Here is a 15,591-nt window from a genome sequence, read left to right on the forward strand (position 1 = left end):
TCCTACAAACCTAACACAATATTCGTTTGTTGACAACTCTGATTTAGCCATATGGCTCACACTCCCTCTAAGTTTAACATTCACTTATCCCAGATACCTACAGTATCTATTGAGCTCTGGTGGGACTGTTTCTGTGTTATCGAGCCATAGGTAACTTGGTTTGCTGTAGTATCTCCCAAAAATTTTTGGTCTGTGAGCACAGTGCAGTCCCAGTATAGCTTTTAGTTGTCATTTACAAGAATTATGTCAGGGATGTATTGATAATAAGGAAGATGGTCGGTTTGGAGAAGTCCCAGTTTGTCAGCTAGTTCTTGGTGGATAATCTGTCCTACTGAGTCATTGCATTCTTTATAATCAGTACCGACAAATGCCTGGCAACACCCGGTAAGATGTTGGATGGTTTCTTGTAGAAAGAATGTATTATTGCTGTCATTATTATTTATATTATATTATCTGTTTATTTATTATTCATTTATTAAATCACTTATTTATTGATATGTCATGATAAAACAAGAACTCCAATTAACTAATGGGAATTGGGTAATTATAAAAGTTTTTAATGTTTGTTTCAAAGTTTGTACATCTCACAAAATCATCTAAATCATAGTCATATTAGGGTTAGACTAACATTTTTTACTATAAATACATTATGAAAACTTATCTAATTTATTATGATATAAGAGGAAACTGCCTATCTTATTTGAACTGGAATGCTTATTTTATTATGGTGCGAGGACTTTTTGAACAAAAAATACTTTGGTTTGGTGGCATATTATTGAAAACATTCAGAATATAACTTAGAAATACAATCTAAAAATATTTATATTATTTTCTTGGCTATTTTTAGTCCACATCTTGTCCTCTAGTTTCTAAATTTTAATTTTATCTTCCTGCATTCTATCTATCCTTGTTTCTACAGTGTATGTAGTCCATATTATCATATTTAGTTATACTACTAGTGAAATTATAGCTACCTATATTAGAGCCTACATTTTCACATTCTATTGGAGTTTACCTAATTAAAGAATATAAATGCTCATACTTTGGTACTAATATAAAATTCCATCTTTTAATAACTTACAATACAGACAAGTGTAGGACGATTTTCACATTTGGTCCCATTGAAGATAGCTACAAAGGAGCTGTGAATTAAATTCACAAAACAAATTTTTGACGTTTGACTGTGTTGTCATGTCTCTATAATGTATATGTTGTAGGCTTCAATTACAAATACAGAAGCTTTCAAAAATACATTTTTATTATATTATTATATGAATTATGCAATTTTTTTATTTTTTTCTATACAACATGAACGAATAAATACTTGTTTCTTCTCATATAAATTGCAGTTATTATTACAACATTTTTTTGGCATTTGCCTTTGATAATAAGCTAATAGATTTGGCAATCCTCAAACCGCTAGTTGCCAGATTGTTACAGATGGTCACCAGATATCTGGGGAAAGTACCTGAATACTATTCTTATTATTTTTTGAAAGAATTTCTTTTTTACTGTTAGTTTGTTAACGTTCTATTGGATTTTTATTAATTATAAATCACATGCTATTTCCCGATTTATTAAAAAAACATGGCAACACAATCAAGAACCAACATTTCGTTCTATGAACTTTAATTGACAGCTTAATTATAGCTATCTTCAATGGGACCAAATGTGAAAATCGTCCATTAGAGCCTACATTTTCACATTCTATTGAAGTTTACCTAATTAAAGAATATAAATGCTCATACTTTGGTACTAATATAAAATTCCATCTTTTAATAACTTACAATACAGACAAGATTGAATTAGTTTATCAATATCCCTAATGTTTTTTGTATTTGTAATTATGTGCATTACATAAATATCATCACTATCATAATGGCATTGATTAGATTAAATCTATGTACTTTAATCCTCATCATGATCATAGTTAAGATATAAAACTAAGACACACTGAAAATTTGAAAACTCACAATGGACATTAGAAAAATATCAATTTAAAATGAGTAACTTAACACCTTGAGTGTCACCATACACACAAATAAAAGGGTCCCATAGGCTGTAATACTTTTTTTTCCATAAATGGTGAGACCTGAGTGGCTTCATGCGGCCCTATGATCCCATGAAAGTGCGAGAGCACTTTAAAAAGGTGTTGAACATTTATATAAATGAAATCATATTTATTAAATAATTTTTCCAAGTCATTACAGATAAGAATTCATGGACTACTTTAGTATTAATTATTATTTGCAATTAACATCGCCTGATCTCATTTTTAATACTAATGGTCCCTTTTCAATACTGTTTATTAGTATATAAGATTTATTTATATACCAACATATCGAAAAGAAAGCTATATCAATAAAATTTAAATTCTTTTAATTACACTATACTTACAATGACGTTGGAGGAATTAAGTTATAAGCCAAAAATCTGTTCCAAAAAGGATCATTTTTTGATATGGGTTCTGTTCCTACGAACCTAACACAATATTCGTTTGTTGACAACTCTAAATTTTTACTTATAGCCTTGCCCATTACTGCTACTAAATTTCACATATAGTTTGTTTAATTAAAATGGTTTCACAAGAAGGACTAGATAAATATTTTGGGAGAAATACACATATTCTAAACATTATAACCTGTACACGTATCAAGTTTTGACGTTTCTAAATTTTGTAATAAAAATTAAAATAGCACGCATACCAAACGTTCAAATAAAAAATTACCAAATACTGTCATTTTCAAGGTATATTTGTTTTACACTTTTTGAATATTACCAAATTACTTTCCATTTTATTAGTATACATTTTATAAAAACTGCATAAATTTAAGAGTACGCAGAGATTGAAAAGTTTTGAAAAATAAAAAAACCAAAATACTGTATAGTTGAAATATGATAAAGCTAATGTAATTTATATAAAATGTGATCGTGAAAACAGTCAGTATAAAAGAATAATATAATGATAAATATAATTTTCCAACAATCATCCATAGAAAAATAGAATAAAAATAAGGCAAATGAAACTAAATATTTGCACTTTTATACTCTGTTTGTGATGAGCACAAAATAGTAAACAATAATTGTTTATTGTTTCTTTTTTCTATTTAGGTATATAGGTATATGCTATTCTATAGTATGTCTTTTACAGCAAATAATTTTTTATGATGTAAAAATTGTTTTTATAATTATGGTTTATCATTTTTAAATGTTTTTGTAAAATATGTCCGATGTAGCGGACATACCGTTCAGATGTTAAAATTGTGTGAAAAATGTGTCATTACAAATCAAAGGAATTAGAGTCGTTCATAATTTACTATTATTTATGGAAAAATTAATAAAAACAATATAAATTAATAAAAACACATAACGTCCCATATTTATTTTTCATACTTAAATTTCGTAGTTTTATTCCAGTGATATCCCATTATCACTGTTTTATTCTAATATGGGAAAATTTACTTCAATGATATTGGTAGCGCTGAACAATGAACATTGACTTTTGATCATATGACTGATTGGAATTGGAGGTTCGTCGTTCGTCTTCAATTATCAGTCTCTGTTCATATCATTCTTTGCTCCTGTTTAAACTTATTATATTATTAAATAATCCACAGGATGGCTAGTCATCAAAGCCAAGGTGTTCAACAACTGTTAACAGCTGAGAAACGTGCAGCAGATAAAGTTACAGAGGCCCGAAAACGTAAGTAAAATAGTATTTAAAAAACATGAATTTTGGGTGGTAACAGTCACGAGACATGAAGTTAGTTTTTTTTATTAGTCTAAGGTGAAATTAGATATTTATTTACAGAAACTGGTTGGGAAATTTACATCGATTTATATATTGCTTCTAAATTATTTATACCTTAACTTTATTTACTAATTTTTATTGTGGCCCCAATTAACATTTGTTTACTTTAGGCAAAGCAAGGAGGCTAAAGCAGGCTAAGGAAGAAGCTCAAGATGAAATTGAAAAGTACCGTAAAGAACGTGAACGCCAATTCCGTGAATTTGAGGCTAAACATATGGGCTCCAGAGAAGATGTAGCAGCAAAAATTGAGCTAGACACCAAGAGGAGGATTGAAGAAATGAATAAAGCTATTTTGAACCAAAAGGAACCAGTAAGTTTGATATTAGTTTATATTTTTTACAATAATTGTTGTGGTCACATGATTGAATGGGAGTAGTCAAGGTTATTGTATTGATTTTTGTTGTCTTGTGATCTAATATTGAATAACTCAATTAATTGTCTATAACAATTAGGTATTTAGTAAATACCCTGTATTCGATATGAAAAATAAACTTTCTAGATCTTCAATTATCTTGAACAAGATAAAGGAGTAAAACAAGGTGGTGAAACTAGGAGTAAACCTTATATAAATCTTACTATACACACTGACTGTTAGTGGAGTTTCAAATTATATTATAATCATATAAAAAACTATTGTTACTTCTCATTTATTTTCTCTTTACGATTCCTTTTTCTTTGGGCAAATTTTCTGCGTATAATTGTTATTCATGGATGTCTTTGTTTTCAACTGTTCTGTGTATAGAATATTCATTATTTTGTGGTTTCTTTTTTTTTGTTATTTTTATAAGGGACATTACCTGCATATTGTTTACTTATTTAGATTATAAACTTGTTAAATATCCAAAATATCCAAAATTTGCTCCTTTATATGAGAATATAGTAATAATAAAGCTAAAAATATCCTTCAAAAAATAATCTGTATTATAAAATCACTATACACTGAGGCGAAATGCAGCGTGGCACAAAATGGGATCAATAGTGACAGATTTGACATTCCTATGGTTACCTGAAGATGATTTTTCAATGAACACCCATACAAAATTTAACTGAGACAGTTAAATTTTGCATAGGTGGATGCATAAGTCACAAAAAGTGGTCTCTGAAAGACAAAGTTCTTGTGATATGTTATTGACTGCCTCAGATTCTCCTGCATACTACCACAGACAGCAGTGATGTTTTCAGTAGATTTTTATGGCGACAATGTTTTGCTGTTGTACACAATGTCCACCCATGGTGATTTGACAATATAGACTACTAGTTATGTGACTCCTAATGCATCATAATATGGCATCTGCAATACATCTTCCAGTAACTTAAAAGTCTATAATCTTTTTTCAAATTTTACTTATTTTCCCCTAATATTCATAACCAATTATTTTCTAAAAAGCCTTAGTAGTATAGAGCAAATATGTGTTGCTCTCTTTTCTATAAGTATTTTTAAATTTTTTAATTGTGTACATTAAATATTTAGTAATGTTGTTCTTTCCCTCTTATCGCAATTAATTTTGTCCCTTCTATTCTTGGTATTGAATAGAATATATTTGATTGTAGTATTAAATGAAGTAGGTTTTCGTGTTGATTTTCATTTATTTTTTTTTTTTTTTCAGGTCATTCTAGAGATCTTAAAGTTGGTTTATGACATCAAGCCAGAAGTCCACAAGAACTACCGTCAATAGTTGACAGGTGCAATATGTAGTTAATAGGGACTAAAATCACTTAACTGTTTATAGATGTTTCATTCCATTTTATTGTACTTCCTTTCTTTTTGTAGCCGTTTTAGACTATTTACAGCAAAACTTTTGAGTTACTACATGAAGATACTTATATAATGTTAAAATGTACTAAGTGATATATTAAAAGTATTGTGTTTTCATTTGTTTTTAATTTAAACCTTTTCCTAATCTGAAGTGGTAAGAAATAAAAAAACAACTATTAGTAAACCATTGCTGTCAAGCTACTGACGAATCATAACATTTGTATACCTGTATCCGATGTACTGTCACCTCGGGGGAACAAATAAGGGTCTAACCACCTTCTGTTGTCTCCGGGTGCTCTGTAGAGGGCTTCGAATATACTGTCGAGAGCTCCCCTACTTAAGTCCATTTTCGGGTTATGAACTTGGAAAATATTTATCTTCAGTGTCTTGCCTTCAAAAAGGCAAGATATTTCTTATATGACAATTTTTTCGTCGAAATAAAACACCCAGTTAAGTTGAAACAATTCTCAGCCACAGAGTATGGTAAATAAATGCAGGAAGCAGAGCCCCGAGAGCACTAAGCTCTCGGAAAGCCCGTGAGGGACTGACCTGAAAATCGCCAATATTTATATGCGCTGTCCGAGCGATAAATAGGGATTTCCAGGTCAAGAGCCAATGGGAAAATTCGAGGCGGGGCGATGCGCATCGAAATACGTTCTAGTCCACAGACTATGGCATTCGATGACATCTCCCCTCCTCTGAGACTCTGTGGCTGGGAAAAAATATTTATTGATTAAAAAATACAAATGTGAAAATACACGAGAAAATATGCATAAAATACAAGTAAAATGTTCATAAAGAAATTCACACAACACCGCACTACTTACAGGGGGAGATGGGTGGTGATAACGGCACCTCAAGCTCCTACAGGTCCATCCTCGGTCGGTGTGCCAACTCCTCTAACGGGCTCGTCTTCTGCTCGGTCGTCTGGATCCCATCTGCCATATCCAACGGGGTTTCGTAGAGTACCAGTGTGCCGAAGCCTACGTGGTCGTCCAACCACTTTTGTAGGGGGGCGATGACTGGGTCTACTCCGGGACTTCCATCGGCATCTGGGGCTTCTAACTTCGAATAAGCCTGGCTCGTCAAAGATGTCTGCACGTCTAGGGCTTCAGGTCTGCAGAAGGCCTCGATGTCGGAGTGTTAGAGTATTGCTTTCTAACTAACACTACGTGGTTCTCCCCATTCTTCTCTTGACTTCAACCCATGTTGAAATCAATGGTGTGTTGCCATCTGTGAATTCGAGCTGGGTCGTGGGTTTGGATTTTAACCACGTTGTCGGGCGCCATGTCACCTCGGGGGAACAAATAAGGGTCTAACCACCTTCTGTTGTCTCCGGGTGCTCTGTAGAGGGCTTCGAATATACTGTCGAGAGCTCCCCTACTTAAGTCCATTTTCGGGTTATGGACTTGGAAAATATTTATCTTCGGTGTCTTGCCTTGAAAAAGCCAAGATATTTCTTACATGACAATTTTTTCGTCGAAATAAAACACCCAGTTAAGTTGAAACAATTCTCAGCCACAGAGTATGGTAAATAAATGCAGGAAGCAGAGCCCCGAGAGCACTAAGCTCTCGAAGAGCCCGTGAGGGACTGACCTGAAAATCGCCAATATTTATATGCGCTGTCCGAGCGATAAATAGGGATTTCCAGGTCAAGAGCCAATGGAAAAATTCGAGGCGGGGCGATGCGCATCGAAATGCGTACTAGTCCACAGACTATGGCATTCGATGACAGTACAGATACAGTTCATCCCAAACCCTTCTTTCAGTGCGTCATAGTTGATCGAATTCTCTCTAACGCATTAAGCTAGAAGTGACAGAAAAAAACGTAAGTCTGTGATTATTATACATAGAACTTAGAAAATTATGTATCGTTCACGGGTATTTGCATATTAAAGCGAATTCTACTTACGGATATATAATTGGTTGGAGTTTAGAATGCGCTAAATAGATATCCAATCAATGATGCGCATAAATATAATTTGACACATATGGTCTCAATAGTGACAGTACTATGATAATGTCAACTGATAAAATGATAATTGTCATTCCAGGTTAGTATTTTCAGACATTTTACAGTGAAAATTTAATTTTGTATTTATTGTCATAAAAATATTTTAAATATGCCGAGATATACCGAGAAAGAACAAAGCCTAATATTAAAATTATTAAATTATTTTCAATTAGAAGATATTCATATGTATTAAAACGGTTCTTTTTAGAACCACATTTTATTAAAATATAAGATATAATTGATGCCAGCCACATATCCCCTGTAATCATTGATTTTAATGAATTAGGTTCTGAATCGGATTGTGGATTGTTTGAAATATAATATTCATTTTTGTTATTCATAAAAAAAGAAGGTAAACTTACATTCGGTATCTTGTTTTTTAACTAAACTCCATTAACACTATTTCATCTGCATACCGAAACTGGTAGATTAACTCAAAAATCGACTGCTTCACTATTTAAACTATTTACATAAACTTACATTCGGTATCTTGTTTTTTAACTAAACTCCATTAACACTATTTCATCTGCATACCGATACTGGTAGATTAACTCAAAAATCAACTGCTTTACTATTTAAACTGTCCATTGTTTTTTTACCTAAACTTCATAACACTCTTTCATTTGCACACCCAATCTAGTAGAATAACTCACTATTTAAACTATTTTCACGATTTTATGATAAATCTTCACAAAATTAAACTAATGACTGCCACAGAAACTTTCCGAAAATTACTTATCCGAATATGACTGATTTCAATCGATGCTATTTTATGCAATTGCCAGTAAATTTTTTTATCTCGCAGTCAACTCTTAAAAGATTCTATAGGAGGAAGCATTATTTTAAATAAACAAACATTCCAATTCCATAGTGTTTATAATAAATCCATAAATAAATCTTAGCTAATTAAGCACTTTCTTTGGAATGTATAGAATAGCAATTATGACAAAATGCCGTTCCAATATAATGCGCAATAAAAATTTTTATACAGGACGGGACCTCTAATATGTAAAGTAAAAAAAAATTTGAATTCTTAAAGTTTTTACTTCACATTTTAAAAAAATAATCTTTTCACATTTAGCCGATTACAATCCTGCAACTGTCAGATTTAACTAAAATGTCATGCAATAATTCTCGACATTCTTAAAATCCTATATGACGTCAAAATTAGTGACGCACTGAAAGAAGGGTTTGGGACAGACTGTATGCACTCTTTGGCAAACAATTACTATTTCAATGCATGCTTCATTGATTACCATTAAATGTTCAATACAGTAAAACACGAACAAGCTGATGGAGATATTAACGAATATTAGAATAAACACCTGTGATCTAAAAATAATTAGCAATCTTTACTGGAATCGAAACATTGTCTATCATTGTACAGAGGAAGGAGAATCTGATATCAAAATCAAATGTGGGGTCCTACAGGGATGTATACTATTTCCCTTGCTGTTTAAAATATACTCTGAGGAAATCTTTCAAGAAGCAGTAGAGGATGCCGGAATTCAAATTAACGGAGAATGTATCACAAACATCAGATACGCGGATGACACGGTGGTATTCGCTGACAGTCGTGAAGCCCTCCAGGAGGTAATGAATAGAATCACAGAAGTGAGTCAGAGATATGCACTTTCACTGAACATTTAGAAAACAAAATGTATGATGATCTCTAAGAAGGAACAGCAAATGGAAAGAATCAGTGTGAATAGTCAACCAATAGAGAGAAAAAACATACACCTACATACCTTGGTATGAATGTCAATGAAAATTGGGACCATTCCCTAGAAATAAAATGTAGGAAGGAGAAAGCAAGATCTGCATTTCAAAAAATGGCTAAGCTATTCAAATGCCATGATTTATCAGTACCCGTAAAAATTAGGTTACTACGATGTTATATCTTTCCTACTGTTCTATGGAGTTGAGTTATGGACTCTCACAGACGCTACCTGCAAGAAAATTGAGGCTTTGGACATGTGGCTCTATTGTCGAATCCTGAAGATATCCTATACTGACCACGTTACTAACCAGGATGTTTCATGCAGAAAGGAAAAGAGTTGTTAACCACATATAGGTACTACAAGAAGAAGACCTCATGTATATAGAATTTGTATAACAAAATCAAAAATAACAATGAGATTTTGTAGCCTAATACCCCATTATAGCAAAAGAAATGTGTGAAAAAAAATATCATATCTTTTGGAGTCATAGGGGACACAGTAAATGAAAAATATGTATCAAGCTACTGTCAGATTGGCCCTATTTTTTTTATAAACAAAGCAAAGTTCAAAGTATGAAAATGTTTTTTTACTCATAGCATTTTTTTATTGTTTTAGGAGCAATTTTTGTATTAGCAAACTATTATGTTATTAACAGACAGTTAATTTATTTTAGTGTAATTTTGTTTTTATCCATCCAAAATGAAAAAATTAAACGACAGCATAGGCGTTACATTTATATTAATCTCTCTTCAAGTGAAATATTTGTAACTTTGAAGTTTGATATTTTTTTTGCAAGAATATAGATAGGTTCATTTGTCTAACTGTAGGACACATATGCCTTACAGTGAGACACTTTAAATCCAACAGTGAGACAGAAAATAAATGAAAATATATAGTCTAGCATGTTAAAAAATCTTATTTAGGCTGTTGTGTTTTGAAAAAGTTTATTGAGGATATTATTATTGAGATTATTAATCATTCTCATAGCATAATTTTGATACTGATTGTTGCTAACATAGTTTATAAATCATATTTATTGAACACAAAAGACACTTCCAAAATAAACAAAAAAATTATACAGAACATAAAAAAATGAGTAAACATAAAAATATAATATCTAATGTAATCTATCTCAAACGTAAAAGAAGCCATCTGTCGGCTAGTGTGCCCACAAGGAATTGGGGGTGGCATGATGAGCTTGATATCTTTTTTTTTGAGCAACAATAGCTTCATCTGGAATATTGGGAAATCCAAATTTGCTGGTGCCCTTCGTTTGTTTTCTAAGATACGAAATTTCATACTCTTCTGACTCATTTATTTTCAGGACTTTTCCAACATATTACACCTTTTCCTCCTCCAATTTTCCAGGAAATTCCACAAGCACAAAATCATTTTCTATGGGCTTTCTATGAAGCTCCTCAAATCCATCTGGATTGATTGTATAGTAGGTTGTTATAAATATTTGTTTTTTGACCTTTTCTACTTTTTTCACTTCGATTTTATCAATTTTTCGTAATGCTTCGTTCTTCTATGACATCTTTTTAGGGTGTGTCAGTGGCTATACTGACACACCCTAGACATTAACAACCCAGACGTTAGACATTAACAACTAGATAATTTTCATTTCCTTGAATAATTTAAAAATGCCGGAAAACAGCTTGTGTATATTTTATAGTTAAATCTTGCTCCATTTTTATTTTCAGTTCTGTACTAATTTCCGATAGGCAAAAAACGCAAATGAAACTAAAATAAAATTATTAAAATTCAACTTTATTTACAACAAACAATTATTATCTTCCTTTTTTCCCTTTTTTACTATTAGCCTGTTTACTTCTCATTCTATGGACCTGCTTCTTAACGTCCTTTAATTTTTTAAGTTTGTTGAATTCTATACCTTCGATTTCTTTACGATGTCTTTCCAAGCGCTCTTTAGTTTCTTCTTTAAGTTTTTCTTGTTTCTTGTCGTATGAAGCTCGTAACATTTTCATCATAGTAGAGATCTGCAAAAAAACAAGTTTTTGTGTTAAAATTATAGATGTAGTAATAATAAACTTAGATGTTTTGAGAGGAAAATCCTCAGAAGAATCTTTGGGCCTTATCACGACATTAATAGCAACCAATACCGAATGAGAACAAATGCTGAGGTCAAGCAGATGTATAGAGCGAGCGATATAGTCCAAGAGATTAAATCCCAACGTCTTAGATGGGCTGGCCATGTCCATAGACTCCCTAATAACCGCCTTGCCAAATTAATATGGGAGGAAGCCCCCACAGGAAGAAGACCCTTAGGACGTCCACGAATGCGATGGAGAGACAATATATGGTCAGATCTAAGAACAATGGGACTGCCCACTGACCCAACTACTATGGACGACCGTTCAAGATGGAAGCAAGTTGTGCAGTCAGCCAAAACCCACCCCGGGTTGTAGTGCTATGAGAAGAAGAAGAATAATAATAAACTAGATGTAGAACTGGGGAAAATAAGTAAAGCCGGTTTATTAAAGTTTAGTGCGCGTGTTGTACGCTAAGTGGAAACAAATTAGGGGACAAAAAATATAAATAATGTTTGAAATTTCATTTGTTTCCCGTAATATTTGCATAGCATTTTGTTAGTGTTTTTTTTTATTAAGATTTTATGGCCGAAAAATAATCATTTTTTATTTACACAAGTGAATTGACAGGTGATTAACCTTAATATAGTTATCCCCGATATTTTAATGTTAAACAGGTAACATTATGTGTTAAGTACATAATTGAATGTATTCTTTTTGATAAATCAATACATTCGTTAAATTTCCAACACTTTTGTTGTCGTAATATTTTCTAACCTCAAAGTCACATCAGTGGCGTGCGATGTGCAACTACGTACCTGTAAAATATATATGTTTTTATGTTATAAAATAATATTTTTTAAATTATACAATGTTACACGTCATTATCTATTTTATTCAAATGTAAATAACAACGAAAATAAATAATTATTTTACATTATATACTTATGTACCCAAAATTTTTTTTCTACACTACTGACATTCCGGAAACAAGAGTCAGCCATTGTTACTAGCTACTTTGGACGCAAGTATTTATAGGTTCCATCCTGAGATTACATTGTTGATATTGGTTAATCTTTTTTGGAGTTTGTGGTTTAGAATAATTGTATAAAAATGGTTCGATCGTGCAGTGCATTGGATTGTAATACAAGAAATTCCAAGACAGAACATGTATTTCGGCGAGTATCAAAGACTATATTTAAATAAATAAATTTACCCATCACCCTCTAAAAGTAGCGGTCGTAGCGCAGTGCCTATGTTACTGGCTTAACAAACTAAAGGGTAAAGAAGGAAAAGAATACTCTTTAAAGATAATGAAATAAATAAAAAGAAACTAACATATGACCACTGTCCTGTGGTCGATCCACGGAATTAGTAACATTCTTCTTCAACAGAACATTTCAGTGGCGTCTATCTTTCTTCTTTCAGCTTGTCGTAGAGTCCAACATTCACCTCCAGTCAGTCTTCTTCTTCTTCTAGTCCCGGTTCCACTAATGAAGATGGGCTATAACCATTTCGAATTTGTCTCTATCTTCTGCTTTTCTTGTGTGTTCAGTCGCGAATGTTTTTTAGCCAGGATATTTGTCGCCTACCAGAACCCCTCTTTCCTTCGATTTTTACACTTCATAATCAGCTGCAACAACTCGTATTTATCATTTCTAAGTATGTGCCATAAATATGCTGTCTTTCTCCTTTTAATGGTGGTCAAAAGTTCTTTGTCTCTTCCCATTCTGTGCAACACCATTTTTCATAGTATGATCGGTCCATGGTATTTTTAAAATTCTCCTAAAAAGCCACATCTCAAAAGCTTCCAGCTTTCTCATTACGTCAAAATTAACAGTCAAAGCTTTGGCACCATAAGGAAGAATAGAGTGGATATAACAGTTTACCATATTAAAAAGTCTTTAAAATTAATTCAACTATATTTAAAGTAAACTTTGAAAATTAAAGGCAGATATCGAGCACAGTTTTATTAATTAAATCTTGCCCAAGTACTTTCGCTCCCTAGAGCATCTTCAGGGGCATTTCGTCAATTTTGGGCTATCCAACAATCGCAGAATGTCATAAACATAAAATTAAACATATAGTTAAACATAACACTACACTAAACAAGGACAAACAGTTTATTATTTTATTTTTTTATTCAAATCCAAAGGAACGCCTTTGGATTTAACCTCAAAATAACTGGCAGTTTTTCTTTTAAAATCATATGTGACTTAAAGGCTCTGGGATTTTCTGAATGGTACACTAGAAGAGGTTTGATTTTACAGTCACCACTCGCATTGGCGCAAAGTAGTAGAGTTAATCTATCTTTCATAGGTTTATGACCTGGCATCGTCTTCTCCTCTGCCGTTATGTAAGTCCTAATCGGCATCTTTTTCCAAAATTTTCTTTTTCCAGATATCTCGTCACAGTTGAAGACTTGCTGGGGGATGTATCCTTTGGCTTCTATCAATTCGGAAAACGTTTTGATGCAAACCTCAGCTATTTTCACATCCGAACTTGCTGCCCCACCATGCCTGACGACGGAGTGAATGTCGTTTCTTCTTCTAAAGTTATCAAACCAGCCCCGACTGGCTTTAAACGAGTCTTCCGATTGATCATTTGTGGAAGTGTGTGGGATTTGCTTCAGCAAATCTCCGTAAATCGCTCGTGCCTTCTCACATATGATGCTTTGTGTTAAGGTTCCTTCTTGAAGCTGCTTCTCTGTCACTCTTCTTCTTGCAGTACCGTCTCCTATCGGAGGTTGGCTACCATCACAGCAATCTTTACTTTGTTGGCTGCAGCTCTGAACAACTGTATTGAACTGCACCCATACCACTCCCTTAAATTTCGCAACCAGGAAATCCTCCTACGTCCGACATTTCTCTTTCCCGAGATTTTTCCTTGGATTATGAGTCTAAGCAGAGAGTACTTTTCTCCTCTCATTATGTGGCCCAGATATTCCAGTTTTTTCGTTTGTATGGTTTTTATGACTTCGCATTCCTTCCCCATCTTCAGCAGAACATCTTGATTTGTTACTCTTTCTGTCCATGGTATTTTCCACATTCTCCTGTAACACCACATCTCGAATGCCTCAATGTTTTTGATGTTTATCTTTGTCAGTGTCCAGGCTTCCATGCCTTACAGCAGAACGGATAAAACATAGCACCTTAACATTCTCTTAAGTTTATATTTATGTCCCGGCTGCATAGGACCTTTTTCATTTTGACAAACGATTGTCTCGCTATCTCTATTCGCCTCTTGATTTCTCTTGTCTTATCATTAGTATCAGTGAAGCAAACTCCTAAATATTTGTAGGACGTAACTCTTTCAACTGGATGATTATTTATGGTTAGATTCACATTGGTGTATAGCTTCTTTGTTACAATAATGAATTTAGTCTTTTTGATGTTCAGTTTTAGACCATACTTTTTGGTATGAGTGTTTATGTTTTCCATCAAAAACTGTAAATTTGCTACGTTATCTGTTACTATTAGCGTGTCATCAGCGTAACGTATATTGTTAATTAACTCTCCGTTAATGTTCATACCAATATTTTGCTCTAGGAGCGCTTCCTGATATATTGTTTCGCTATATATATTGAATAATAGTGGAGAAAGCACACAAGCCTGACGCACACCTCGACGAATCTCAATTTCTTCGGTTAACTCATTATCAACTTTGATTTTTGCTGTTTGTCCCCAGTCCAACCTGGATATGATGTTAATGTCGCGACTGTCGATGTTTTTGCTTCTTAGGATTTCATACAACTTTTGGTGTCTTACTTTATCGAAGGCCTTCTCAAAATCTATGAAACCTACGTAGAGGTCTTGGTTTACATCCAAACATCTTTGCATTAACACACTCAGACCAAACAAAGCTTTCCGTGTTCCCAGTCCACCTCTGAATCCAAACTGTGTGGAGCTTATGTCCTCTTCTAATTAATAGTTTCTCTATCTTTATGGAGAGAAGTCCGGAGCTTACAAATTATTGTAACGCTCTTAGCTGGCATTATATCATTTATCACCTCCTTCCGTTTAAATACAGTACATATATCATTGATGTGGTACGCCCGTACATCCTCGCCAAGTCAGTTACTCGTACACATTGCTCACGTTTTTCAATGATTTCACGTTTTAGTTCAATAGACATCATCTTCTTCGAACCCATGGTTGGAAAAATAAATGTAATATTGTAATGTACAAAAAGCACAAAACGTGAACCCAACTTATCAAAAATACTTCGAAAATGAGGGA

At 33.1% G+C, this 15,591-nt stretch overlaps 3 protein-coding genes across 3 annotated transcripts in view; 1 reads left to right on the top strand and 2 right to left on the bottom strand.

The window, feature by feature from the left end:
• The window catches only part of LOC140441189 (dymeclin), a 31,582-nt gene extending 28,908 nt beyond the window's left edge, over nt 1-2,674 (bottom strand). The window contains exon 1 of the mRNA XM_072531754.1: nt 2,398-2,674. Within this exon, the coding sequence (XP_072387855.1) occupies nt 2,398-2,537 (140 nt within the window). The 5' untranslated portion in view covers nt 2,538-2,674. The remainder of the gene's footprint in view (nt 1-2,397) is intronic.
• An 835-nt stretch (nt 2,675-3,509) lies between these two features.
• Nucleotides 3,510-5,684, top strand: LOC140440563 (V-type proton ATPase subunit G-like). The gene is made up of 3 exons (XM_072530943.1): nt 3,510-3,703; nt 3,922-4,121; nt 5,419-5,684. Exons 1-3 carry the CDS (start codon nt 3,619-3,621, stop codon nt 5,485-5,487), a joined length of 354 nt encoding a protein of 117 aa, XP_072387044.1. The 5' UTR covers nt 3,510-3,618; the 3' UTR covers nt 5,488-5,684.
• A 5,369-nt stretch (nt 5,685-11,053) lies between these two features.
• The window catches only part of LOC140441190 (ribosome biogenesis protein BMS1 homolog), a 53,637-nt gene continuing 49,099 nt past the window's right edge, over nt 11,054-15,591 (bottom strand). Inside the window, exon 12 of the mRNA XM_072531755.1 lies at nt 11,054-11,302. Within this exon, the coding sequence (XP_072387856.1) occupies nt 11,093-11,302 (210 nt within the window). The 3' untranslated portion in view covers nt 11,054-11,092. The remainder of the gene's footprint in view (nt 11,303-15,591) is intronic.

Source organism: Diabrotica undecimpunctata, chromosome 5 (assembly GCF_040954645.1).
Source record: "Diabrotica undecimpunctata isolate CICGRU chromosome 5, icDiaUnde3, whole genome shotgun sequence".
NCBI classification, from domain to species: domain Eukaryota; kingdom Metazoa; phylum Arthropoda; class Insecta; order Coleoptera; family Chrysomelidae; genus Diabrotica; species Diabrotica undecimpunctata.

What these genes read in the sequence shown, in the direction of transcription:
- LOC140440563 (XM_072530943.1), top strand. Translation starts at nt 3,619, where the DNA reads ATGGCTAGTCATCAAAGCCAAGGTGTTCAACAACTGTTAACAGCTGAG. An exon ending in AGTTACAGAGGCCCGAAAAC is followed by an intron (nt 3,704 to 3,921) that starts GTAAGTAAAATA and finishes TGTTTACTTTAG; the next exon opens with GCAAAGCAAGGAGGCTAAAG. An exon ending in TTTTGAACCAAAAGGAACCA is followed by an intron (nt 4,122 to 5,418) that starts GTAAGTTTGATA and finishes TTTTTTTTTCAG; the next exon opens with GTCATTCTAGAGATCTTAAA.